The sequence below is a fragment of the Myiozetetes cayanensis genome, unplaced genomic scaffold, assembly GCF_022539395.1.
Source record: "Myiozetetes cayanensis isolate MyiCay16 unplaced genomic scaffold, myiCay2020 scf9, whole genome shotgun sequence".
Lineage (NCBI taxonomy): Eukaryota > Metazoa > Chordata > Aves > Passeriformes > Tyrannidae > Myiozetetes > Myiozetetes cayanensis.
The window spans coordinates 9,514,239-9,539,696 of NW_026088185.1; the positions used below are offsets into that span (position 1 = coordinate 9,514,239).

Sequence of the window (25,458 nt, forward strand, 5' to 3'; positions counted from 1 at the left end):
TTTCTCCCCCACCCTCCCAAGGCCTCTGTACATGTCTGTTAAGCTATTTCTCTCTGGCGTAGGAGAGAGAGACATAACACAGCTCTCTCTGCAAACCCCCTCTGAACTGCAGAAGGGGAAAAAACCACATGTAACTCCCTTGAGAAGGCACTTTGCAGGTTTCCTAAGGGAAAACGAGGATTTCTCGCTTCCCCGTTACAAAATCTTCCAAAAGCAAACTACCTCTACCAACTGCTCACCCAGGGTCACTGCAGTACTGGTACAAACAGCTTTTTCATGAGGATAGCAAATACCACTTCTACTCTGAAGTGGCCTGCAGTAGCTGGAGCAAGGAGGTACGGGATAGTTGTTTAAATTTCCCACCCAAAACTGAACACCAGAAAGTAAAATCTCAAACTTAAGTGTAGGTGTGGTCTGAATCTCCTGTCTGAGCAGGCTTAGCTCTTTAATTTCCTGAAGGAAACTAAGTTGTCCCAGAGTGATTTTTCCAAAATGTAACTATTTTGAACCACCTTTTAGATAAATGGAATATAAAATATTAGAAAACACATTCCAATCTTTAAATAGTAATGATGCAGGGAGTATATCCAAGACAAAAGTATTCACAATAGAATTAGCTTTCCTATTCTTGTGCTTAAGAAATAAACCATGTTGAACAGAAATGTGAGTAACTGAACTTGGTTCTTCTCTTTAAAGGGAACAGTTAATGGAAAAAGCAAGACTGAGGAAAAGGTATATTCTGAACACTTAAGAGTCTCTGAAGAAGCAGTTTCAAACTGAGCAAGAGGCTTCCAGGAAAGCTGCCTGTCAAGAATCTGCTGTGGTGAGAAGGGATATAATTAAAAGATTTCAGTGAATGACTTCCAGAGAAAGGGGTCTGCTTTACACTTTTCCAGCATAACAAGAGCAGCTCACAACCAGTATTTGTCTTCTTTTCCATTCACCATGGAGTTGTCCCTCACTTATATACAACAAATAGAGCTCTGTCATGTGGTAGACACATTTTTCCAAGTACCACCCTGTATTCCCCAACACTACAGACCTCCTTGTAGCTAAGACATTGGTATCTGTCCTTCCAGTGACTTCAAAAGGATAATTAGGTTGTACAGCAGTCTCCAGGGATAAAATCCTAGTTTGGAAGTCTGTTTTGTTTCTTGGGGACTGGATCATAAAGCTCAGTATAATCTTAGGATTACTCAGATCTCAGCATTCACTTTTTCCCCTTTGTTAGAAGGGGATTAAAGAAAAGTCTAAACACCAGGTGCTGTAGCCTACTCCAGATACAGCAGATCAGCTGGGAGTGCTGCTCTTTTCTTGCTGTATAGGATGAACTAATTCTTACAGTTAATGTGAACTCAGTTTTTCCCCTGGGTAAAGAACTACCTTGAAGGATCCTCCTGCAAACTGGCTGAAGTTTCTTTTGCTAACAGGGTGCTGCAGCAGAAAGTAGAAGAGCTGCAGAAGTCTTTGATCAGTTACAAAGAAAAGCTGGAAAGCCAAAGAGCTCAAGTCAGACAATGCCTGGCCCGTAAAGCTAATGCAGTAAGGGTAAAGGTACTCACATTTTTCAATAAATCCTACTTAAGAACTCCTTGCTCAAGTTCTCAACAGAAGATGAATAGATGGACAGTAATTGTGTGGCTTCCCCTGCTGTCCCTCCCTCCCATTATACTACACTCCATGTGCAGTCATCTGTAGAAATAATTCCCACGTAACAGCCAGGGAGCCTGAAAAATTCCAGTTTTGTTTCTCTCAAAAATTTCCAGGAGACAAAATCCGAACTGAGGAAAATGGAGGCAATAAAAGAATATCAGAAGAGCAGTTATGAACAAGTGAGTTTTCTTGACCATTTTCCTGGAGAGACTGATCTGTTAAAATGTTACTGGAATTCCAGTATAAAAAGGTGGTGAGATACCCATGGAAGTGTTTTGGGGCAAAATCTATGGTGTTGTAGAGAGGTAGCAAAAAGACTTCATGAACTCAGCCAAAAGATAGTCCTATAAATCTTAATGTGTCTGCCCCAGAAAGCCCAAATGACAACTTAACATACATTCACTATATATATATATCTCAGGTGAGACTGGTGAGACTAATGCTAATGGTTAGCATTAACATAGTAATTCATTGAAAGCAACGAGATATAAATTCAGCATATGCACAAAGTAACCCCTTCAATCCCAGCTATAACCCTCTGGTGAACAGTTATGTGCATACGTGGCCTTTTCAACGAAGTGGCATTTATCACCCTTTAAAAAAGGTTTCATCTTTTCTGTGAATCACTTCAATTTAGTGGGGTTTGCAAAAAAACCCTTTGTCCCCCATAGCCTGTTGTTTTATCTGGCTCAGGATATCTGTTAACCAACCAACCAAAAGTGTTGTGGCCAAGTAAATTGCCCACCTGAGCTGCTCTTGTGTCACTGTGTATGACATTATGCAAAACCACCCACCCCACCCCTCGCCCCAAGAATTATTTGTCTTTGCATCACCTCATTCTTGCACTACTGTTCCACTATATCCAAATTATTACAGTGTGTGGGGATTAGTGTAGTATTTTGGTGTGAAAATCTAGGGGTTTCAATGTTTATAAGGCATTAACCAGCATAAAGTAAATGAAAAGAGAAAAAGTAATACAGGTGCCCCAGCCTCAGGCCTTACATATTCCTTATCAGTCCAAGTACTGTTCTATGATTGGAAAGAGACCCTAAATAGCAAGAGAGTATTTCTACAGCATTCATCAGGCAAAATTAGTCTTCCTTCACCTTTCTGAGGAGTTTGTGGCACTCAGCACCCATATTTATCCACCTTCTTCCCAATGCCTCTGTATTTTATGCTGTGTTAGAAACCCGTGTTGACTTCACTATCCCTGTAAGAGAGGGGCAACTCCTCTTCACAGCAACGCAGGAGGGCATCACAGAGAGCTCCTAGCCCTGCATACAGGAGAAAGATGTGAAGGGTCTGCTGTTCTCACCCCTCTTGCACAGAGCTCAAATGCTGGAACACAGTGTGCAGTCACTGTTCTCTCTGCAGGTCTAATTACACTGTCCTGTCTAGATCACAACTGGCCTAGAAGCAGCAAGTCACCAATGGGTCACATCTCAGTTTGACAGCCTACAGATACAAGTTGTGAAAAACCCCCAGCAAAAGAGCGCTGAAGAGAGCAGCTCCAAAAAAGGAGGTAAAGAAAGCAAGAACATTCATTTCAAATGGAGAAGAAAATTAATCAGGGAGGTACTCGGTAGCTTATCAGTCAAGATTTCAGTTTTCTAGACTTTCTTTTGTAGTTCCTTACACAGGGGTGGAAAACACACTCCCTCTTCTGGTTTAGTTTGTTTCTACCTCTTTTGCCAGAGGACATACTGAAGCAGCAAAGAGTGCTACAGGCACAAGACAGCTTCAAGGCACTGTTTCTGTTCTTAGAAAAGGTGTATTGTATGTACTTCATGCTTGGTTGCTGTTCATTAACCAAATACACATCTGAAAGCAGCTAGCCTATTTTCCTCTGCATTTACTCCCCTGTCAGGGGTTTACTTCCCCTTGTCCATGGCCTTTAGAGATACCCTTCCCAGAGCCGTGCTTACCTTCTCTGTGTAGGTTCGTCAGCCTTCTCCATAATTCGTTCTCGTTCAGCCGTGTAATTCGCTCTTTACAGATGTCAGTATTAAACTGCCAAAACTTCAGTCTCTTCTTCAGTAATGACAAAGTTTCCCCAAAGAGTCAGCAGTTTCATGGAACACTGCATCTTCTCCCAGGAGAAAAAGCAAGAGGAGCTTCCCAACTCACACCTCCCTGGACACACAGGGCAAAGACCAGGCCTACAGCTCACCACTGGAGAGGCTCACGTGAGCTGTGCAGGAAATGAGCTCATTGGACTGGTGATTCCCAGCCCAGGGAGAGCATCACCTACTGTCAGGAGACTCCCTGCTAGCATCCAGGTGCAGGAAGAATCTGGAACTTTACTTGACCTGACAATTAGATAGGTGGGAATTGCTGAGCTCACCTGCAGATAAAAGGTGCTCACAGGTCACCTAGGAACACTTGTTTAAATACCAACCTCTCACTTGAATTACCTCACCTCTCACCTTGTCTTTTTGACTCGGGTTCTGATAAGAAAGCTACTATTTATAACAAAACAATTATTCTCTTTTTTTAATCACTATAAATTGTGTACTGTTGATATGCTATATGGTTGCTTTCATCACTTTTCTTTAACCAGCTTTAGACTAAGGGCTGGCAGGTGCTATCAAAACAAAGACTGGATGGCAGAGGGTTCAGGTGAATTACTGCATACCAAGTCATGTGCCTGTGGCTGGATGCTGACGTGAGGGGCAGGGAGGAACTGGCAGGACTGGCTGCTTATTATGGTAGATGATATCTGGGTCATGAGAGAACATGGGCCTTGGGCTATTTTAGGAGCATAGGAGGAATTCATTAGGTGTGACGTTACACTACACATTACCTTACCTTTGTAAGAATTAGAGGAATTTGTTCAGCCCATCCTACTGTGGAACAACAAACTGGGAAACAGTAGTCAGAGCAGAAGACTATGTCATAATATGCTGAAGATCACTATTACATGGACAAGTTTTCAAGACCAAAGATCATCTCATATTCATCATGGCCTATTCTTCCACGTGGTGCCAACACAGCCTGGCTGCAGGACATGTGGTGTTGCCCTCCATCTGCTTCAACAGAGCTGTTCACCACCTTGTCTGTAATCCATGGCACTAGTTTTTGTGGGACTTAAGTTATATTTACAGTTATGTTTAGTTTAGTAGAGAGAAAAGGCTTGCCCAGCTCTGGAACCTAGCCCAGGAACACACTGCAAGTAACTCATTCTGCTCCTCCAGAAGAGGCTCGCACCCCCTGAAGGCTGTTCCAAGGAACAAGGGGCGGCTGAGCACACTAGTAAAGCTAAACACACCTGAGCTTAAGAAATTGTGCTGCTTAAAAGCAGATCTATGTCATATGGCTTTAGGTCTGTCCCAGTTAAGCTGGTTCTGTCAGAAATCAATTGGCATCTATCTGCTCTGTAAAGCTGATTCATTTTTTAAGACAATCAGCAGTTTGACTGACACTGTTATTAATTATTTTAGTGGGGCTTGAGGAAGATTGCCAACATGATGACAGGTGAGGTTGGCAATGATTTAAGTAGTCTCTTGTTCTTAGTGATTTATGAAAGCTTTCCCAAAATTGTAATGGCTGTATTCAAGCTTTTCCTGCTTTGCTATTTGTTCCCACACACTCAAGGTCAGGCTGTACTGGGCTCTGAGCAACCTCACCTAGTTGAAGATGTACCTGCTCATTGCAGTGGGTTTGGGCTAAAGACCTTTAAAGGTCCCTTCCAATACAAACAATTCTATGATCTGCATTTCCTTAAGCAGGTCAGTTCACATGGGCTGTGCCCATTTAAAATACTCTTTACTGGGAAGCCCACATTCCTACAGCATCTATTTTGTCCCTTGCTTTATCTGAAGTCTTGTCTAGTCTAATCTGTTACTGCTGCAATTCCACAAGACTTGTTTCTTAATCACTGATTGCAGTTGTGTGAAATGATTGCAGAACACAAATATGGGTAAAAGTGGGCTGAAAGCAAATACCAGGTAGCTGTGATATTTTATGTAACATGAGTGCCTGGTAGGCAATAGCACAGTTTGTCTTCTATTCAGCAAAGCCTTCTTTTGCTGTAGGGCATAACATATATCCATATCTGTACATACATATAACTATATACTCCTTTAATTTATGATAAAGCACTGCATCTGGCTTCTCTGCTACTGTTAAACTGTCACGAAAAAGGAAAACCCCAGATCATTTGCAGTGAATGTGAAATAATAAGCTCTATGTTATTTTTGCCGTATGCTATTCAGCAGGATATATGTTTGCTGAGAATAAGTAAGCATCATTAACATCACAATTTTTATTAACAAGTCCAAAAGAACAAAGGTCACATTAATTTCAGTAAACCAAAAATCAATCCCTTTCAAATAGAACAACTGCTAGGAATATGAACTCCTAGAAAATTCTGAATAATTTAAAGATCTTGAAATACTGAGTTCTTCATCCTCTAGGGATTAGTATTAGCCCATTGCTCCTATATTATAGTAATTTAATGCTGCACATTAAAAAACCTTCATCACCAGTGAATGTGGCTTCTTCAAAAACCTCACTGGTGATTAGTTGTAATACTGCACATTGTACATTTTCCCCCTGAAAAAAACCCAGCAAACCTCACTGGGCCTCAGTTTTCACTGTTTGATTCTATATACAAGACTGAATATCAGATTAGAGAGCAGTGCACCAAAGCAGAAGACAGCTGAGCATGTCAGTGCTCTGCTCAGAACGGACAGTTCCCATCCACACGATTCAGTTCACATGTCAGAAGCAGAAAAAGTCCACAAAGACATACACAGCATGAGCCAGGGCTCTGACCATCTACAGAAAAAGCTGTACATAAACCCAGTTTCCTCAGCAATGCATAGTTGTCAATACAAAGGGTATCAGCTCCACCTGCCACAAACCTCGTCACACAACCGCGTAGGTGTACAACATTTTCTGAGCCATTCTGGTATTGCCACTGCTCTGGTAAATAAGTGACAAATTAAAGGCAGTGTCTCTTCTCAAGTCTGTCTGATCAGTTTCTATTCCCTGTAAAAGTAATGATTAAAAAAAGTTATCCATATACATAGGTAGTATACTTGAAATATGAGAGCAATTACAGTGGAATCAAATTACGTATTTGTGGTTAATACAGGCTTTCAGTTGTATGGAAACAAAAGAAGTATTTCTTGTGCCCTCCCTCTTCAACAGGTTTCCACATCATGTTGTGGATCACCAAAGAGTTACAAAATTAAACATTCAAAACATCAGCTGTAAGTTAGATAGCCAGCTCATAAACCAGGAAAGTAGTATCTTCATTTCTCTTTGTATGCAAAGCATTTGTTCCTCCAACCAGAATGTGAATACTGCCTGTACCTTTCACCTGGTCACAAGACTGTTGCTTTGAACTCCCAGGGCTGACTAACAGCCACAGGTCTTACTTTACCAACTCTGCCTGTTCTCTAAATACACTTGTAATGTTTCTACCCACCCATGCCAGGCTAGGCAAAAACTTTCTCTCAGGCCAGACTTGTAAATGTATGACATGTCACTTGGGATCCAATACAGACCAGTTAGAGCTAAACCATGGCTCAGATGCACTTAGGCATTCTGAATGCTGATTCATTTTGCTCCACCACGCTGTTCTATAGCATGAATGATTATATAGAACTTCCTGGTCAGCTACTTCAGGTAAAGTTGTTTAGCAACGCTTTTTGATGCCACTTCACCTTACGAGTAAATCCTTCAAAATTCAAAAATCTTTGAAGTTAAAACATGCTTAAATATATTACAAGGTGACAATCAGATTTGGGCTTCCAATGGCAAGGAATCACAATACAAATTGAAGGAAACCCGAGTACACAGACTTCATGTATCTATTTTAACTATAAGAAATTCTTGACATTTAACCTGACTTTAACCTCTGTACATAACTTACAAAGTTACAGTACCTCTAAGGTGAGAGGAGGAAGTTCAAGCGCTCTTTGGTAGTAGTGGATTGCCAGGTGCAGTAATCCCAGCTGGTGAAGGCCACGGCCAAGGTTGTAGAAAGACTCTTGACAAGGACCACGCAGGTCCAAGTAGCGGTGAAGGAAGGAGAATCCCTGTACACATATTACACACGTTGGTGAATGTTCCATTTAAGAAGATGGCAGTAAAATACGCTGGAGAACGGGTGTTTAAATGTATTCATTTAAACCTTTGATCTTTGCTTCCCCAGAAAACCACTTTGCAAGTTGAAGGCAAAAGGTGAGTCACATTTGATGGATGATACCATAAAACCTGTCGTGCTCTGTCAGTCTCACTGCCACTGATAACAGTGAGTAGATCTCTTTTTTAATAAATTGAACACACAGTTATTTAGTATAGTGACTTATGGAAGTAGCTTGCTAAACATCTAAGTATGTGTGTATGTGTTTATATAATATATAAACAAGAGCTGATCACCTTAGAAAACATGCAGGCAAAGGACAGGCTATAGCAAGACCTTTTTTTCTTTAAAAAAAAAACAACTTTGAAAGATAATACTTTCCTTCTTTTTTTTTTTTAATGGAGAAAAAAAGCCATAACCAAACCTTCCTTCACTCAATGCCTTGGATAGCATCAGGAAATGGTTTAATTCTACAACTTCTCAGAATTTCACAAAATTCTGAAGTCCATGAAAAGTATTATCAAAGTATTATTTCAGCAGTGCAAGCACATTCTTTTCCTGATCCTGTGCTCCATGTAAATGTTTACTCCAATACCAGTTATCAGGGAAATCAGTATTATCTATAAAGCGACCAAAAATAAACATCACTGAATAAGGCCATGAAAAATCAGTATATCCTAAGCAATAGGAGAGAGTTCATGTACCCTCCTGAAGCCAGCAGATGTTTTACTGCCAACTCTCCAGAAGAATTTGAAAGGAAACTCATACCCAGCAATTTCAGTGCTATGCTTTAGCATATTTAAAGTCAAAGCACTCTGCATGTGTTTCTTATTTCTTTCTTGTTTTGCTTTTAGTTTAAAATTAAAATATACCCTCATATATTAAAGGTATATCAGTAGCAGAATCTCAAGAGTACATAATTTGTTGCCAACCTTACTCTGAACACCCACTTCTCCTACGCTGTGGTTCAGAGGAGCAGGACCCGACAGTTTCTCTGTGCCTATTCCGGTGCTGATGTCCCAGAAGATGTAAAACAAGGCAGTGCATAAAAGGACAGTGACCAGGCACTGGTGGAACAATCACTCCCATTTACACACTGACATGCTGTGAAGTGAGAGGAGCAGTTTGTTTCTCATCTGTAGGATGTCACTGCCTAAAGCTCGGTGTGTGTTACGGCAATCCTGACTCAGGGCTGGTAAGACACTATAAAGCTGAGTGCCATTAGAGCAGAGCCACCTCTCACACACAACAAAGACAGGGAGGCAAACAGCATTATGTGACATTAAAATGCAGTGCTTCCTTTGACACTGAAGGAGCCCTGGGGGAAACTTAGAAGGGACAAGTAGATGAGGTGAATTCAGAAAGGAGAAATTGAGCACACAACCTTCTCATCCTCTCCCGTGCATTTTGTTTTGTTATCACTTTGGAATGTGACGATTCTGCTGTAAATAAAGGACCTTCTTTCTAGGGACCATGTTGGTAATCAGACCTCCTTCAACATAAAGAATTAGTTCAGACACAAGCAGCTAATATCATAATTTAGGTCACCAGTGGGTCACTGTGGTTGAATTATTAATTAACTACAATAGCAACAAGAAGTGATGTAAAAATACCGAGTATAGTAAGCAAGAAATGAGAAGAGAGAGTAAGGAACTGTATTGCCTGGGGGTAACATAAATAGGACGTCGTTCAAGTACATTATAAAAGGAGAACAGAGTAGCACATCTAAGAAAGGCAGGCTGATTACAGAAAAAAAGTGGATAAAAATGTTAAAATTAGGCCAAAGTTTGTAAGTTTGAAATGTCTTAAGTTGGCCATTGTCATAACTGGTTTAATATTAGAGTAACTGAGGACCTGTAGCTTATGTCAAAAAAAACAGTGTTCAGGAATTTCCTAAGTCCAAGAGCTCAGGATCCTCGTCATATATTGTGCTGACTCTGAGCTCAGCAGCCACAGGAATTAAAAGGCATTTCAAGTTAATGAAAATAGTTGGTGGAAATTACTTCCAAGATTCTGTTTGGGAATACTCAGTCCGTGGTTTGTAACTGGTTCTGGCAGATGAAAGAAAAATGTGTATGAGGAAGGTGAAAAATTGAGGGTAGCCTAAACTGAAGCTCACATGATCTTCATGAAAAGAGCTATAAGAGGTACCTAAAAGGGAAAAAGAAAATGAAAATGGGGGAAAAAACCACTTTCTAAGTCTGTAAAATTTGCCCCAAAAGTGCAGTTTATGAGACATGTCTACAAAGGGCACATGGTATAGACTGAACTCTACAGAACTTCTTCAGAGCAAGGCAGGGCAAGAAAAAGTTCAAAGAAAATCCAGATTACAGCCATCAAGAAATCAGTAATATTTTCAAACAGCTGGCTGCTGCTAACATAGATGTGAGTCTCCCATAAGGAGAGGAGATTCAGATGGGTGCAACTACAGTTCAAAAGCATATTCATCTGCGTTCATGTTTCACCACTTCCCTCTTTTGAAATGCTGTGTTAATTATGAAAAGTTATTTAAACAGAGTAGGTCACAGCCATAAACACCTGCAAGATACAAAGCAGAACACACCATGGGTAAAAATAATCACACTAACTCACCTGTACTATTAGAGCATGTCTTTTCAGCACGTATTTCTGAGAGGCCATGTGGATGAAGGTCAAGCCAATACAAAGACTGTACAGAGGTTCATCTGGGTTTGAACGAAAGGCTTGCACGTACTGTCCTAAAAGCAAATAACTGAATCAAGATGTTTGCTGTGAAGAGTATTCCTTAAGAATTTCAGGGCAAAAAAGAAAATCTTTGAGAATCAGAAGTGTGAACTATGGAAAGAAATGGTTTAATATACCTACATCAAAATACACAGGAAAAAAACCATGAAAGAAAATTGTATATTTTCAGCACTCCTTGGATGCCGAAGGAAAAATGCAGACTGCGATGCAGAAACGGAAGCAGAAATCAATCAGACACAGGAGACAAACATGGTCCTTGCTGGAATTGATATCCTGGAGGCCACACATCTTAAATGTGACATTTGGAGGGCTTGACTAAAAGCAGTAGGTTTACTTCAAAGGCTTGCTTAAAATGTGCAACCAGCTGTATTTGCTGTTTAAATTGGGCTGGTTTTATCCTTCTTATAACTATCATTAGCCTTCAATTATCTTTGCAAGTTATATTTGCAATGTGTGCTAGACTTGAAACGTGCCAGCCTAATTTTTACTGGCAAAACTCTTGAGCAGTGAGTGCGCTGATTTGGGTGCGGAATAATTAAAGCACCAGACTAACACTGTAAACCTGTAATTTTCTGATGAAAAAAAAAATAATAATTTGATAAATCTTTCTCCTGTCATAAACTTTTGCTTGTTGTTTTTGTTGATATCAGAACATGAGGGACATTACCAAGAGCATGCTTGAAACTGCCAGATACAAAGGCGTTGTGCCCGTTGAGGACACACAGCGCGTGGTTATCGGGATTTTTCAGCATCAGGCGGAGGCAAAAGCGATGGTGACGGACATCCTGAGACTGCATAGTCACTTGGTTGAAGATGTTCCACAGCTGAGGTTTATTGACATTTTCCATAACCATGATTCTACAGAATGAAAAGTATTCAAGAAATCAGTAAATGCTATACAGTAGGTGCTGCCTCTGGAGTAAAACCTCAACAGTTTAGGGAAGATAACAAAGAGACCCTCAAAGAGCAGGTCAGTGACCGAGGCAAAGATGAAAGACAGAGTCAATGGTTCTGCCCAAAAGAACCAAACTACTGCACTGTGTATTCTTTGGAATCAGAGGCTATTGGAAAGCTCCTTTATTTTCCATAGCCTTACCTGTCTCAGCAAAGGCTGAAGAGCATCAACCTGCCTCCCTCAGCAGTACTGTCAGCAGTATGACTACAGCCTTAGTGGGGGCAACCACAAAAGAGATTCCTCTACCATCTCAGTAGCTCACCTGATATAATTGTAAGCTTTTCTGAAGTTCTTGTCCAGAATTGCAGCAGAGAGCCCAAAGTATTCCAGCTCCTTGCGCTTTTGTCTATCATCATAAAATGAGTAATATTCCAATGAGGAATCCACTAGTAGTTCTGCCTCCTTGTACCGGGAGAGGTCACACAAGGAATATATGGCCTTCAGGAGCAGGTTCCACCAGTCATCTTTAGTCAGAACACTTGTCAGAACAGCAAAAATTGCTAAAAATATTGGAGCCAGGAAGTTGAGAAGAATTAGAACAAGAAAGATAAACTCTTACATCAAACTGATCTTTTCAAAGACATTGTCAGCATTAACAGCCTATATAAAGTATTTACTTTTTCTCAGTTCAAGTGCAGTTTGTAAAACACCAGCAAAAAACCTCAAAATGTGGGAACAAATAGCAAACATTACACACAGCTCAGGCTGTAAACATACTACATGAACACAATAAAGTTACTCTTCCTAATTTACCAAAGAGTTCTTAAGAATGTGCCAGTCAATAAAATCACACCACTTTTAAAACGTATTTCTAGTATGTTCTACATTTGTGTGCATTATTTTTGCATTGAGGAGAATGTTGGCCCAAATGATCTCTAAAGGCCCTTCTTAATCTGAATTATTTTGTAATCTTACTACTTTTCTCTGAATGGGGATTGTTCCCTTAAGATATATTATCTTCATTTTTGCTGCCTTCTTTGCCCTAGAAATAAAGCAATGTTAACACTGGCTGCTAGGATTTAGCATGCAAAACAGTAACATTTGTATCATTTCTCAGAACTATGCAGTTCACCTCGTGGCTTTGCTTTTAATAAACAATCTGTGAGTTGTTACCTTTCGCATCGCAATTTGCTGTCTCTTGGTCATCATTGTCAGAAATTTTATCCCTCGACACCTTAATAAGATAGAGGTGTCTCTCTCCAGATTTGGAACTAGATATCAAACACACCTGAGCTCTGCTCATTGCTACCTAGAAACAAATTTAAGGGCAGCATTTCAGATGACATTATAACATCCCATGACAAAGGCAGCTTTATGGCCAATCCATCTTGCTCATGCCAAAACAGTCTGCAACTTAGAAACACCGCAGTACAGCCAGAACATGAGAGAGAACATTCCCAAGAGGAATATTATCTCTGCACTGTCTCGTGCTCCAGTGCCAACTGGGCTATGCAAGAGCAAGATACAAACTCTTTAAATTCTTTAAAAATATTTCTCCTGGGATTGGAGCATCCCTGTATATACTGAAATCAAAACTATTTGCAGAGAGGTATAACAAGAACACTGTCTTTATGTCAGCTATTCAACCATACAGCATCATACAACAGTAATGGCAATGACCAGATGGATAAAACTGAGGTCTAAATATTCCCCTCCTTCACTCCCTACTTAAAAATAAACAAAACAACAATTAACACAAACCACCACTGTATTTACTGGTTAAACAAATTCTTATTTTGTCATTTGTCACAAGAAAAAAAAAAAAGGGAAATAAGGAAGAAAATTGTTGAAACAGAAGTGGTACCAACGCTTCAAGAAAGCTCTATGCTGTCTGCCAGAAAGGTAAGAAACAGTTTTAGCATTCAGTGTGTTGTATGTACACTGAGAACGGGAAGCTGAAGTCACTGTATCAATAATTATACACACAAACAGTCCTCTGTTCTGAACACTACAGGCAGGAACACCAATACTGCAGGATCCCTGCAAGATTATTACATAACAAAATTACGAAACCATTTGCGTATAAAAAACTACTAGCTTTCTCCCTGAGCTCATTTGTTGCTTTTCTTGACCCAACTAATAGCTGTCTAATTTCTTACAGTGTAGCTGGAAAGACTGGCTTACCTTCAAGAGCATTGACAGCATTGTGAGTAAGGTGTCTACATAACCATACATTTTGCCTTGGGAATACAACAGTGTCGAACGATGGAGGAGCAGCTTCAATTCCTAGACAATATTGAACATTATTATTCAACATCTTGCACAGAGGGTGAGTTAATAAAACAAACAATTTTGACTGAATACAGTACTAACAGTATTGTAAAAGCTTGCAGAAAGCTGCATGAATCTGCTGCAGCAGGTATTCTCTCCCTGAACTGCCTTGCAGTAGTCACTGTTTCAAATTCTCCCATTTCACAGAAATTTGGCATGACTCTTACCTATGGTGGAGGTGCTGCTGGCGAGGGGATACAGAACCTCTGCTTACAATCAACAGAGGCCAAACCATGCAGCTCATACACAGCAACTGCTGATCAACTTGATGCAAAGTGACTGGTGTCACAACTGGGTCTTGGTGGCCAAGAGCTTGTACCTCACACAAAAGTAATCAAGTGGGACAGGGAGAAATACCGATAAAATGGTCAGGGAGAAAGAGCCATGAGGATGTCCTGACACTGTAATGAATCCCTCGCTGTGCTCTGAAGGCTCACCACGGTGAGATAAGTAAGTCTCAATCCCTGGTCCTATGCAGTTGACATCTCCAACCACTACCCCAGTCTGGCAGAGCAATACATTCTCAACTGCAGGCACAGAACACTTTACCCACCTGCTGAGCAGCATTAGCATCCTGAGCCAGTGTATCTGGATCATACATTGGTTCCAGAGCCTCCAGAGCTTTCTCAGGTCGGCCCAGCTGCTGCTGAAGTGTTGAAAGTGAGATTCTTGCATCCAGATGCAATGGAGCAAGATCAACAACTTTGGCATAACTCTCAGCGGCACGCTCCATGTGTCCCAAAGCCTTCAAGCACTCTAGAAATACCATCAACAACACAAAACACTTAAGTGGAAGAAAAAAGATGATTTCAAAGTATGCAAAATAGTTAACGTGCTTTTCAAATACCTTTTTAGTAAAACCACCCAAGCGGTTTTATTAACTGAATTATTAAGTGAATTTATTAAGTGTATTATTAAGTGAAAGTATTCAGAAATATGTACTGATGCATGCATAGTTTTCCTTAAAACATCATCACATGACAAAGGAGGGAAAGAGATGCTGCTAAACTTACATGACGTATTTTTAGCTGAGGTAAATTTCAGTGTATGTGAAGAACAAGAAAATGCTCCCGACAGAGTTGTCATAATAAATTTCAACTATGGTTCTGCAAATACCAATTATCATTCAACCAGTGAATCTAAAATTCCTGTGATCTTCGATAAAAGTCCCTGGAAATGCTCAGCATTGAATTATCATCTCTCAGCACCATGTGCTCAGCAATCCTGCTTTTTCTCACCTGCATGCCGAAGCCAGACAACAGCCAGGTTGTATCGCTCTGAACAGACCAGGGAGCTCAGGAGAGGCAGTGCTGAGTTGTATTCTCCAACATCCAGAAATGCCTCCGCCACATCCAAATATAAGTCACCCATTTCTTCTGGATTTTGTTCCACCAGTGTGGTCAAAAGAGGCTTTAGAAAAAGAAACACCACAAAATACTAAAAGCACAAACAACCGATAAGAACATTTCTTTAAGATATGGTTATTGGAAGCTTCCATTTTTATGCTATGATTTTTATTCTATTTATATTCTGAACTACACTTCCTTTATCTATATTTCTTTTTAAAGTGAAAAATGAAAGATCTGCATTTCAGAATTCCTGAAAAAGCCACTTTTTTCTATTCTAGACATTTCACATATCTAGTGGTTTAAAGTGTTCATCAGTAAGGAGTGTCCTTTATGGAAGAAGAGTCTTCAGATTTAGTACTGCTGTGAAACAAAGTAAAAAAGTGTTCAACAACTTTGCAATGTGGTCCTGGGCCTGTCACAGCAAACAGAGTGTGACTTAACTGTGCTTTAGTAATACTTCCATTGGAGGCACAATTTTTAAGGACAAAGATAGTATTTCTGCTATTATGGGTCTGTCAGTTTTCTCTCCTGGAGTGGGAGAGAAGCAAAAAGAATCTCTGCAGCTCCCTCGACAACCTCTGTCGTATGAGAACAGGAACAATTATTTGCCTCGGTAATTTCTTAGAACATTCCCCATCTTCTGAGTTGGTTTCTACTTACACTGAGTGGCTCTAGGATGTTCAAGTGAACCAAGCACACCATCAGTTTGACTGTGATGTCTATGGGAACGCCCTCAGGTATGCAGCAGCTGACCTTCTCCACAGCTGTGACAAGATAAAAAATTTCTTTCTGAATCCATAAGCTTTAACAAGCACTTCACAAGCTGCACATCCCCTGCAGGCCACATTCAGTTCCCTTGAAGAAAATACTCTTGCCTGGCCTCTCCTCTCCTTTTATATCTTTCTCCAAAGTTGGAACAACTTCTCTCTACTGCCTCTTATCCTAATAATTCCATGTGAAGTATCAAGTGCTGTTGATTTCAAGAGAGGGATTCCACAGAATGTGTTTAGAGCCTTTGCCTATTTAAGATGTGCTGCTTAATAAAGCTTTCCTTCAGCAATTTATGCACCTGTACCCTCTCCTCCTTGTTTTTTGAAGGAAATACCCTGCATTAAGGTATTTGTTCTAAGTTAAGTCCTGTGTCCCAGGAATCAGGCTGAACACATTGTTAAACACGGCTAACTACAGAACTTCACACCACATGTAGAGGGAACACAATCTGATGAGAATGCAGACACGAGGCAAGGTAGTTACCCATGGCAATGCTGGCCACACAGTAAAATTAAAGGTCACACAGTAAAACTCCATGATCTTATGCCCTTCACATGCAGTCATGACACCTCCTCAACAAGCCTGTTTAAGTTCTCCTTCACCACAATGCTTACACCAGACATTCAAAGGGCGATTGCCATAACCTGAGAAAACTGCGATTTCCAACATAAGGTTTCCCTGTCACCTCCTACATCCACATCCCATTACTGCAAATCACAAGCAGATTAGTTCATCATTCTCTGAACATTGTAATACCCAGCACAAGAACAACTACTCACCTACTGGTAAATTCTTACAAAATCAAAAATTTTGTTTTCTAAGCAAGCAAGCCCTGGAATGCTTTTGGCTTTGGTGGCTGGCTGGGTTAGAAGGAAGTTCTGAATAAGGAAGACAGTACAAAAGAAACCTTTTCAGGGTAAAGCCCTATTTCTGTGCTGTTAAAAATCTCCCAATAGGACTGCAAGCTGATTCCTGAGCACATGATCAGTTCACAGACTTGTACAAAATTAAAAAAATAGATTACTTACCTGAAGCACTGGATTCAGCATCTGGATGACTCTGGTCATCAGTCAATGCCTCCTGGCCTTCCTGAGTTTCTACCACTGCACCTGGATCTTTTTTAAAAGATTAGCAGATTAACCAGTAGCCCCAACTAAGCCAGAAGTTACTTGCTTGTGAATCCATAATCAGTTGGTAGCTTACTCTGAAAAGTGGATTGTTTTTTTGTTTTAGTTTGGGAGGTTATTTTTGTTTGTTTGTTTTGTTTTGAGGGGTCTTTTTCTTTGTTTGTTTTTGTGGCTTTTTAAGGACAGCAGAACAAGAAGCGATCAAAAAGTTAAAGAAATTACAAAGCAAAAGAAGGTGGAGAACCAAGCTCTTGGGCAGTTTAGAAGCTTTGTCTTAAGCAATTGTTATACACACCAGGTAACTTGCAAACACTGATCTAATTCCAACTCATCATAGTTTTGTTTGTTATGAATTATCTGTTAAAAGTCTCCATCAGGAAAGTTGTTCATAAATCAAGTGTACTTTTACCTGGTTCATCAAAGCAAAAAGCCATATAAAGGATTGTAAACCTTCATAACAGAAGCAGAGTTTATGGAGAATATTAATCTCAGTCAAAGGTTGATATTCTTGAGTACAGATGCCACTAAACTTATCTTTCTTCTTTCTACAGAAGCTATTTAGATGGCAGTAATAACTGGTCTGATGTAAACACTCAGAGGAATGTTTAGAACTATAAAAGGCTTCCAGTTGCCTGGAGAGCAGTCCTTGTCTTCAATGAGTAGTGGGGCTAACTGGACACCAGAGTGACTTCTTACAGAAAGCTGAGGTCATGCCATGTAATTCTATAAGAGCACTCACAAATTTTAAAAGAGAAAAGCTTGTCAACATGCATCAAAATATACCCATGAGTTGAAAAGGTATGGAAAGATGTCACATGAGGACAGCAGGGTCATACCAACCACTTGATAGCTACTCACCCTTCTTCTCCTCAGTTGGACCTTTTTCTAGTACTTTTTTTTCGAGTACAATACCTGTAAAATCTGTAATAACCTAAAACAGATAAATAACTTGGATCATTTTAAAGATTTAAAGAACAAATGCAGTAACCAGCCTACATGGTAGCTGTTTTAGACAACAAAAGTTATCAGAAGAAAAGCTGCATTCATTTCATATGGGGTTAGTTGACTAGCATTTAGTTTGATCATGATATGCCTTTGTTCACTATTTTTTAACTACTCAAATGATCTAATCAGCAGCTCTTTTGCAAATACAACAGTTACTTTCATCACAACTAGAAAAGTGTTTAACCTTTATAGATTTTTTTTTAATGATTTTTTGGAAGATTGAAAAAGAAAGCCAAGCTCCAGTAAACAGCTAAGCTCTCCACAGATCTTTCCCAAGTGCTCCAAGGATTTCTCAGCTTAATACATTGCAAGGAAACCATATGGTTTTGTTTCACTTAAAATAAAGAATTAAATAAAATTTACAGCTGCATACAGGTATTTTAAAACAACCCTGGTCAGACACATAAATAAAACTCAATAACACTAGTATAATTCAACAGAACAACTAATTAGAAAAAATAGAAACCAAAGACAGACTATTCAAGCTTTTCACTGACAAAGAGTAAGCTACATAAAATCTTAAGGAGGAAAAAATTACAAGGTAATTTAATATAAGATTTATAGGAACAAATAAGAATGATCACTAGAAAAAAGTCCCAACTAATAGAGTCTCCTCATTCTATCTTGGAACGGCAGATACTACAGTCTTTCCTCTCAAAGCCAGACCAAATCAAGTTGGAAATATGCCTCAAATGTGAGGGTTAAAAAATGTTAGAACAAATTTAGAACAGATAAGCAATCTTCTCCAATTCCTGATGCCTTAGAGTCAGGATGCATTGTCTTTCTGGAGTGTATGTTTGGTGCTTAATGCATAAATTATTAGTCGTAACACAAGTACGTCAGATAAAGCACAACAGTCTGCATTTGAACCATCAGACCACCCTTTTAACCTTCCATTTGAGAGAATGAGCTTTGCTGGTATTACACACAAAACCAGCTTGAAGGTCTTCTCTGGCTACTAAGATTATGGCCACTACAGAGAAGGAGAAGAAGGCTCCCAAAATTTTAAACCTCGAGCAACACACAAATCTATTAGCCTCCAACTTATTAAATCAAGCCATTAGCTTAAATGCTAATTACTAGAGAACTAAAAGTAAGCAATCTGTAACCAATCAGCCCTATAATTATAGAAACATGACCCTATTTAAGCACTTCAGGAACACAAACTGTCTGTTCTGACTGGCAAAGAGGTGCTGAAGGTGACACACAAATGCATTTAACTGTCCATACCGCCAAAGCTTTGTCGTACTGCTTGGAGGAAATGTACAGTTCAGCTGCAATGTTGACATCTTCCATGGAGACAAGGCTCTGGTGTTTAGTAAAGGCCTCTTCCACTATCTCAATAGCAGAGGTCACATCATTGGCTTCATAATAACTCCTATAAAACACAGAGATGAGATAGTAAGTATGTGATATAACTGACAATTTGTACTTTGAACAGCAGCAAAAGGATTTTCACACCTCTTTTATTTTTGCCTGTTAGACAATATATTCATTAGCAAGAATAAGTTAAAAAGAGTGAGAAAGCGTTTTTCCTTTCCTTACAACTCTTGAGAATTTTTAGTTATTTCAAATAATTGCCATTTTTTTCTCCTGTATATATTATGACATTACAGGACTTTTCAACACAATCTCTCCCACCTCGAAAACATCAACTGATGTATTGATTACATTAATGATGTACCACATTAACCTGGTTTCAGAAAAAACCTTCAATAATATTCTTATAACACACGTCCTTGCATTTTTTGGTGCATTTCACAACCATGAAGATCAAAAGACCTAAACTGTTTTGAAACAGGCCAATAACTGGCTTTCTACAAGTTATGCATGAGGAAGCTGAGATACAAAGCAGAACATAACTTAGTAAAAACTACTCTAAGAGTGCCACACACTTTAACCACAAGCTTTCTCTGTCTCAGGCACGCTTCTATGACTTGCTCAGCTCTCGTTATTAGAAAAAGGGAGAGGACACATTCCTACTTGCTCCAGAAACAAATCACAAACGACACATAAACTATGTTCTGTTGCAGATGGTTTGTATTTCAGACTGAATAGTTTGCTTCATTCAAATTTGCTGGCAATAAGTTTCCAGGTCTCTAGTGTTTTTATCTAGATTCAAATCTACTGCATTTGTATATAATTGTACACTATTGGCATTTATCTGGTAATCAGTATTTGCATTTTATTCTCTTACTCTAAGAGAATGCAACGCTTCTAAGCTCGAATCAGCTGCGGAGCTTATCAATACCAGCTTTTGAGAAACCCTGGAAAACCAGATCCCAGCATTTGTAAATGCAACTCACTTTGCCATGTCTCTAGCCAGCTGCATGAATCGTTCCCCATCAGAGGGAGACAGGAGATTCAAAATGCGCCTGTAGCCGTCCATGGCCATCTTGTGTTCCCCCAGCTGCTCGTACAGGCTGGATCTCTCCCACAGGTAACGCACGTTGGTGGGGTCGTATTTCAGAGCTACAGGAAGAAACAGCAGCATAACAGTAGCCTAGTTTAGGAAAAGGCAACAATGGATTTCACCTTCATTTCCCTGATGAAATAGACACGGATGAGGTTTTTGTAAAAAAAGGACATTCTGTATTACAGCTTTGCTAATCTTTTACCAAAGTCGGACAGAGGCACCAGAGTCTTAGCACACTGAAGCAAACTAAATTAGAAAGCAGAAGAAAATAACTGCCATTAGCATCTTGCATTAAGTTTAAAACTATTGAAACTGTTGCTACAATACCTTTTGTGTAGCAAAAAACAGCCTGTTTAATATTGTCCTGTTCCAGTGACATTTCTGCCAGTCTAACCCACTCCTCCGTATCACTAGGATTTAAGTGAGCTGCAATCAGTTCAAACTGTAGTGACTTCTCCATATCACCCTGGTCTTCATAGATCATGGCGAGAGTGGAAAACGGCTCATGAGCAAGAGGAGCTGTGAAAAGACAGAGAAGAATTAAGACCTATTGTTTTAAAACCATCTTGGAGAAAAATAACTCCCCTTTCTGCAAACAACAGATATGAGAATTACATGAAACATCCACACTGGTCTGTTTAAATTCAGGAAACACTTGCAGACAAGTTTCTGATTCTTTTCTATAAATTATTAAACAGTCTGACTGAATCTAACAACCACCATTTACAGAATTATTCTACACTAAGTCATGCTGATGTTTATCCCTGCATCTACAAAGACAATAAAAGCAAAGTGTAAAGCTAATCAAAGGTCTAGGCCTCTACAGAACCAGGGTGCTGGTTTCTTTTCACAAGCAAAACAAGAAAATGCACCTCATATTCTTAATTCCATACTACTTACACACTGACTGTCCTTATACCAATTATTTTCATCTTCAGAGAAGCCCCACTGAATTCCCTCATGCACATGGAGATTTCAGCCCACCCTCAGAGCCCACCAGTTTACCAGTCTGACACACCTTGCCGAATGATCTCCATGCACATCAGAATGGCCTCCTCGCGCTCTCCTCGAGCAAACCTGATGTTGGCCTCTCCCATCAGACCCCTCAAGGCACGAGGGAGTTTGCTGCGAGGTCTCTTCTCCTAAATGGAAAAGGGATATTACTTAAGCTATGCTCAAACTCAGGAGACATCAGTCACACTTGTGCTTAACAAAACCTAATAACAAGTTATTTAGGTACTAGTGATATTAAGTGACTGACCAAAAGATCTGCTTATTTTCAGAGCTGACAGAGTAACTCTGACACCTGCTGTAAACACTGGAATTCTGACACTGGAAAAACTGGTTTCATGATTTTTTAAAGTTTTCAAACAGGAATCTACAGTAGTTTTTTTTTAAAAACAAAGCATAACAAACACCAGCATAAGCAGAGGTATTCTATGTGGAACTACTTCCAGGCAAATTTCCTAGCAAGTAGCTAAAATTACACAAAACTGCCATTTATGCAGCATGGTCAGGAGATACAGGGGGGTTACATGAAACTTTAAATACTTGCTTTCATCATTTTCTTGGTCTCTCGATTAAGTACCATCTCCAAAACAAAAACATCTCCAGCCGTTGGTTGCTCAGTAGTTTGCTCCTCTTCTTCCTCTTCTTCTTCCTCTTCCTCTTCCTCCTCCTCTTCATTTTCCCCAATCATGGATGCAAAGACCCGATGAACAGATTTACTGACACCATCTGATGTTTCTCCTGGTTGAGGAAGAAGCAAGGAAGGTTTATGATGTAATCAGGAGTACAAGCTGCTTATCAGGACAAGTGCAGAGAAAACAGCAGCCCACTTGAAGCAGCTATTCTATAAGAACCCTGCCTGCAGAACTGCAGGAAAACTAATAACAGCCTCTGTGGTTTTAAAACTCTGCAATATTCATTAGCAATGCTCAGTATACCCCAGTCTCTAACATTTTTTGGATATTTGAAATGAAAGCACAAAGAATGAAGCAACAGTTTATTCGACATTTTTGTCAATCCATCCAAGAGAAGCATATTAATTTTCAAGTACCTAGATGGCTGGCTGGAATAAAGCTTTTCAGCTGAAGAGGCTATAAATGAACAAGACAATTCCACTACACAAAAATGCAGCAACCAATTTTCAGAAGTGATTTAAAACAAGATCTTGTGACCATTCCATCCATGACAATAAGTACCTTTTAATACGTGTTAATGTACAATCCAGATTATTCACATTTCTCTAGAAAAATAGCAGAATTCTTAAAATAAGTAAGAAAATGATGCAATATAATCCAAATAAATATGCTTAAAGCATACAATTTTTAAAATTCTGACATTTTCTATTTACAATTTCTCATTACTAAGTTAACCCAGGGTTGTAACTGACCACAGATCTACATGCAAAACATCCAAATATGTGGGGTTCAAACGCTTCAGCTGGGGGACTGGGCACCTAAAGATTTGATGAAAGAATAATCACAGTATCAAGTTGGGACTGAAAAACAAATCTATCATGTATTGCCTATACAGAGGAGGGAACTGGGGACTACACCTGAGTTTATGGTTGTTTTCTTCTTTTTTTTTTTCTGATTTGGATATGTTTGGTTATTTTTATTCTGACTTGGATATCAAGTATCTAAAAATCAAGACTTTTCTCCCTCCCCCCTCCATCTGAACCCCCCCCCCCAATTATTAATTTAATTTCCCTTTTATTTCAGTATCCTTGGCTGCAGGAATCATCTTAAGATTGCAGTAGATTACATCTGAAGATCTGTGTATCAAAAGTGACTTTAACAATCACCTCATCTAACATTCTTTTATCTAACATTTTTTATTCTTCTGAATATCTTAGGTGTGGTTCTAATACCAACTCTTTAAATAGTGATAAATATTATCAATGCTTCCTTGATTCTATCTGCTCTTGACACTTCTGTGCTCTGTGTAGTAAGAGCAGAAGTAACACTATCACACAAACCCATCAGGATATCTTTTTCTTAGATAAAGATGATGTGCATTAAAAAAAACCATGGGAATAAAGAGGTAGAATACAGAGCAGAACAGAGCAGCTGGGAAGTATTTCAGAGACATGAATCTGTAGCTAGGAATAGTCAGAAATAATCATTGGCACTCCAAACAGGCCAAAGCATAACTGAGCAAAAGAGAAAAAAAGAACCCTAAAGAAAGAGAAATGAAAATAAACTCCTCATTTACAGCTATTTTATTTCACTTTGGTTGACAACGGAAGAAGGCACCACTCATCACACAGAATACTCTGGAAAAAGTCAAATCTCAGCAGAAGACTAGCAAAGATAGGAACACAAAAAAAAAGCCAACACAAAACAGAAAAGACTTACTGAGATCAGCTAAGAAGTTCAATTTATTTGTAACTTTAGAGAGAGTGATTAATTGAGACCATATGGTTAAGAAGTCAGAAGGGGAAAAATGGAGCCAGGTTTTATAAAAAGTCAGTTACTGAAGACAAATGCTTTCAATGATTTTTTTAAACAAAAATTATTACATTAACACATACCATCAGCTTCATCCTGATTTTGGGATTTCGAAGATGCTTTTTTGGATGAAGATGGACCCTCCACATCCTCGTCATTTTCCTCAGCAGACGCATTTCCGCCATCCTACACACACCAACAACATTAGTTATCAGCTTTATCACATGACCTATTCTTATTTCCCCTAATATTTACAATTATCATTTAGACCAGAGTTTTCCATGCACTGCTAGTGAAACAGGTGGAATAAGTGCTGTATTTTTAAGTGAACAAAACCCAGCACTACTTGCTTTCAAGACATTTATGCTCTTATCAATGTTAGATTAATTAGACGGTGACTGATCACATTACTTTTGACTGAAGAGACTATCCACTGCTTATCTGGCATTACAGTGAGGTAAGGTGACATGGTTGACTATATAAATAAATAAAGAAAGAAATAAAGAAAGAAAGAAAGAAAGTTAGAAATCTGTGACAAATCCTTCCACAAAATGAAATACATCAAAATAGCGTTTGTTAACATGGTAAGAATGTTACCCTAGGATAACACAGGTGAGTTCTGCTGAATTTGCTCTTGAAATGCAGAAATTCAGATACATTTCAACATAAAGATGGAGAAGTTACAGTGAACTGCAACAGTCCCATAAATCATACAGATCTTCTCTTGATACCACCGTCTGCTTACTTTTAGACACAAAGCTGTGCCTCCCTGCATGTGTTGCTGCCAAGAAGCTAAACGAGGAGCCAAACTGCATCTCTGCCTTAGACTTCACACAGGAGATGGTGGGGGAGCTGCAGCAGCCTACCCTGGATCATTTTATATCCCAACCTCCTTCTGCTCAGTGCTCCGACGAGCCGCGGGGCCGGGCGGTGCTGCCCAAGCCGTGCCGGGGCCGGCGCCCCGACCCCCCCCGGCAGGGCCCGCAGCGCGGCCAGGCGGGGCAGACTGACCTTCTCGCGGCTCTTGCGCTCCTCCCGGCGCTGCTCGAACTCCTCGAAGGAGATCTTCCCCTCCAGGTACTCGATCAGCTCCGGGCTGAAGCCCGACATGGCCCCGCCTCGACCCGCACGGGGGAACGCTGCGCAGGAGGCACCGCGTCCCGCCCGCTACAGCGCCCGCCGCAGCCCGCACCCTCACGCTGCAGTTCCGGGCGGCGCCAGGGCCGGGGGCCGCTGGAGGGACTCCCGATCCCGGGGTGCTCCCGATCCTGAGGGACTCTCGATCCCGGGATGCTCCCGATCCCGGGGGGCTCCGGGAGCCGAGGGGGCTCCGCTCCTGGGAGGCTCTGGGCGGTGCCGCTGCTGCGCTCGCTGCCTGGGAGGGAGCGGGCCCTGAGCTCAGGAAGGTGAGGGCAAGTCCTCTGTCACCGACCTCAGTGCGGGTGGCAGGTTATTTGTTCCGAAATGCGGGACCGTTTTACACGAGAAGGGGTTTTGTAACTCCATGTGAAGATGCAGTGATCGTGCAGGTGACTTATCGGCTGGGGCAGGGTCAGAAATGGGTGTGCGGGGCTGGGGGGGAGGCACAAGCAACCCCAGGCCAGTGTTCCCTTCAGCCACCCGAGAAACGAACGGGCT

At 40.3% G+C, this 25,458-nt stretch overlaps 1 protein-coding gene across 3 annotated transcripts; it reads right to left on the bottom strand.

Annotated features, from left to right (window-relative positions):
* Window positions 1-5,897: 5,897 nt before the first annotated feature.
* On the bottom strand, window positions 5,898-24,992 carry GTF3C3 (general transcription factor IIIC subunit 3). Of its 3 annotated transcripts, XM_050339786.1 has the most exons (19): window positions 24,832-24,992; window positions 23,904-24,006; window positions 21,921-22,114; window positions 21,384-21,507; window positions 20,693-20,884; window positions 20,256-20,421; window positions 19,180-19,327; window positions 17,803-17,875; window positions 16,846-16,932; window positions 15,707-15,810; window positions 14,936-15,107; window positions 14,251-14,453; window positions 13,551-13,652; window positions 12,540-12,675; window positions 11,689-11,926; window positions 11,139-11,329; window positions 10,340-10,464; window positions 7,548-7,700; window positions 5,898-6,645 (listed from the first exon to the last, which is right to left on the bottom strand). In XM_050339786.1, the coding sequence occupies exons 1-19, from the start codon at window positions 24,928-24,930 to the stop codon at window positions 6,523-6,525; spliced, it is 2,733 nt and encodes a 910-aa protein (XP_050195743.1). In that variant the 5' UTR covers window positions 24,931-24,992; the 3' UTR covers window positions 5,898-6,522. The 3 variants fall into 3 exon arrangements, 2 of the variants coding, with proteins under 2 accessions (XP_050195743.1, XP_050195744.1); XR_007632029.1 differs by lacking the exon at window positions 5,898-6,645 and having other exon boundaries at window positions 7,564-7,700; window positions 10,340-10,459; XM_050339787.1 differs by lacking the exons at window positions 5,898-6,645; window positions 7,548-7,700; window positions 10,340-10,464; window positions 11,139-11,329; window positions 12,540-12,675 and having other exon boundaries at window positions 11,769-11,926.
* Between the last annotated feature and the right edge of the window lie 466 nt (window positions 24,993-25,458).

Excerpts from the sequence above, each read along its gene's own strand:
- GTF3C3 (XM_050339786.1), bottom strand. The coding sequence starts at position 24,930 with ATGTCGGGCTTCAGCCCGGAGCTGATCGAGTACCTGGAGGGGAAGATC. Across the intron at positions 24,007-24,831 it reads AGCGCAAGAGCCGCGAGAAG|GATGGCGGAAATGCGTCTGC; the intron begins GTCAGTCTGCCC and ends TGGTGTGTGTAG. Across the intron at positions 20,422-20,692 it reads TGTTTTTTGCTACACAAAAG|CTCTGAAATACGACCCCACC; the intron begins GTATTGTAGCAA and ends TTCTTCCTGTAG.